This window comes from Phragmites australis, chromosome 18 (assembly GCF_958298935.1).
Source record: "Phragmites australis chromosome 18, lpPhrAust1.1, whole genome shotgun sequence".
NCBI lineage: Eukaryota > Viridiplantae > Streptophyta > Magnoliopsida > Poales > Poaceae > Phragmites > Phragmites australis.
The window spans coordinates 4,806,388-4,808,438 of NC_084938.1; the positions used below are offsets into that span (position 1 = coordinate 4,806,388).

The 2,051-nt window shown below is 42.7% G+C and overlaps 1 protein-coding gene across 1 annotated transcript; it reads left to right on the forward strand.

The window, feature by feature from the left end:
• Window positions 1-500: 500 nt before the first annotated feature.
• LOC133899472 (germin-like protein 8-7) lies at window positions 501-1,285 on the forward strand (the record flags this gene model as incomplete). Its single annotated transcript, XM_062340455.1, has 1 exon — window positions 501-1,285. A coding segment is annotated over one exon (540 nt), but the record flags the coding sequence as incomplete, so codon positions are not given.
• Window positions 1,286-2,051: the final 766 nt, after the last annotated feature.

Genomic DNA, 2,051 nt, shown 5'->3' on the forward strand with positions numbered 1-2,051 from the left:
AATAGCGGTAATGGAAATCACACTTTTTTTACTGCCGAAATCTTTTAGTCTAGATTTGAATACGGAAAAGGGTTATCTTCTAAAACTGCTACAAATACCATACCAAAATTATGAAACAATTATAATTACTGCTAGTAAGTCCTCCGGATATAGTAATTATAAATACTGCTGGCCTCATCCGGATATAATTTTTTGACGAAATTGAGGCCAAGTACAGATTCAGGAAAAGATGCCAAGAACACCGCAATCTTGAACCCGGCAACACCAAACATTAAGAAAACGATGTGCATAGTTTTTCTAAGGTTTCTGACGAGAGTAAGAGAAAAGGGCAAACTCTCTTGCCAAATGTAAACGTGCAGTGCACCAAAACGCGCAGACACCAGAGACCACGTCAGATTAGTTAGTATAGTGTCAAGATATTAAAAGAAAGCTAGCTTTGAAAAGTCGCTACAAGGTAGTGCATCGTTTCATCTGCAGAGGATGTGTTTTAATGTCTATGTTGCAAGGACCCAATGGTTGTGAATGCGGATGATTTCTTCAAGGCAGCCAACCTTGACAAGCCTAGGGACACCAAGATGAGCAAGGTGGGGTCCAACGTCACTTTGATCAACGTCATGCAGATCCCAGGCCTCAACACATTAGGCATCTCATTGGCACGCATCGACTATGCTCCCTTAGGAGAGAACCCACCACACACACACCCACGTGCCACTGAGATCCTCACAGTGCTTGAGGGGACCCTCTATGTCGGATTTGTCACCTCCAACCCAAACAAGCTCTTCTCCAAGGTTCTCAACAAGGGTGATGTGTTTGTATTCCCTGAGGGGCTCATCCACTTCCAATTCAACCCTGTCTATGACAAGCCAGCTGTCGCCATTGCTGCACTCAGCAGCCAAAACCCTGGGGCTATTACTATTGCCAATGCAGTTTTTGGATCAAAGCCACCGATTGCAGATGATGTATTGGCCAAGGCATTTCAGGTGGAAAAGGGTACAATTGATTGGCTCCAGGCTCAATTCTGGGAGAACAACCACAACTGAAGGACTTAACTCGTTGGTTGTATGAGAAGATGTCCATTTATAATCTGCAGAGGATGTGTTTTAATTTCTATGTTACAAGCAAAAAAAATAAGTGGCATGTATGTACTTCTATAACAATTTTATTGTGGACAACCATCAAATCCCTGACAAAATAGATTTCTGGTCTATTAATGTTTTATGATGTACCTTGGTGTGTTTTTCTTTCCATTAATAAAAAGATATGGTGCGTAAAGTTCCCGTATAAATGTTTTGATGACAATTCGTGCATAATGCGACTGTATAGAATTTTTGAACGTGGACATACACATGGAGGTAAAACGGTGTTTTCCATTGTCATGTAACAAGTTGGAACGAATTTACCTTTTATAGCAGCAAATAGTACCTTCTATAGTAATTTATCAATCAACAAGACACTAGAATCAGTAAATGGAAACACAAAAAAGTTGCATGATTTTACGCTAGATTAAAGTTAGTGTTGTAATGAAAGATATATATATTAGGATAACCATTATGTTGATGATTACACAGAGTCTGAGACGGACCACCCCATTAGGCAGAGCACGGTAGCTGCCCGGGCTACCTGATGCACAAAAGCCGTCCCCCCCCCCCCTCTCCACCACTGGGCACTAGGGCACCACGGCGGCCGGAGTCGACGTAAAGAAGCTGCAGGCATCGGCCTTTGCATCTGGAAACGGGAGGAAGAAAGCATGAAAAGGTATGGAGGTAGAGGGACATGGAGAAGACTCTGAAGAGAGGTTGACGGTGGTATAGGGCAACGGGAGAGTGTGCCAGGCCAGATAGCTGCGGGCATGGGAGCACTTTGGTGGCGGGCGAGCATGGTTTATAAATTAGCTATCAGGTAAAACATGATTAATCATGATTTATGTAGTTTATAATTCATCCTCGTGATACATACTAATGTAAATCATTACGCAGCGTAGCGGCCAAATATGTGGCTTAATTAAACAGCACTTTTCACATGCAGCTGCTTGTTGCCTCAGAAGAAGCAGG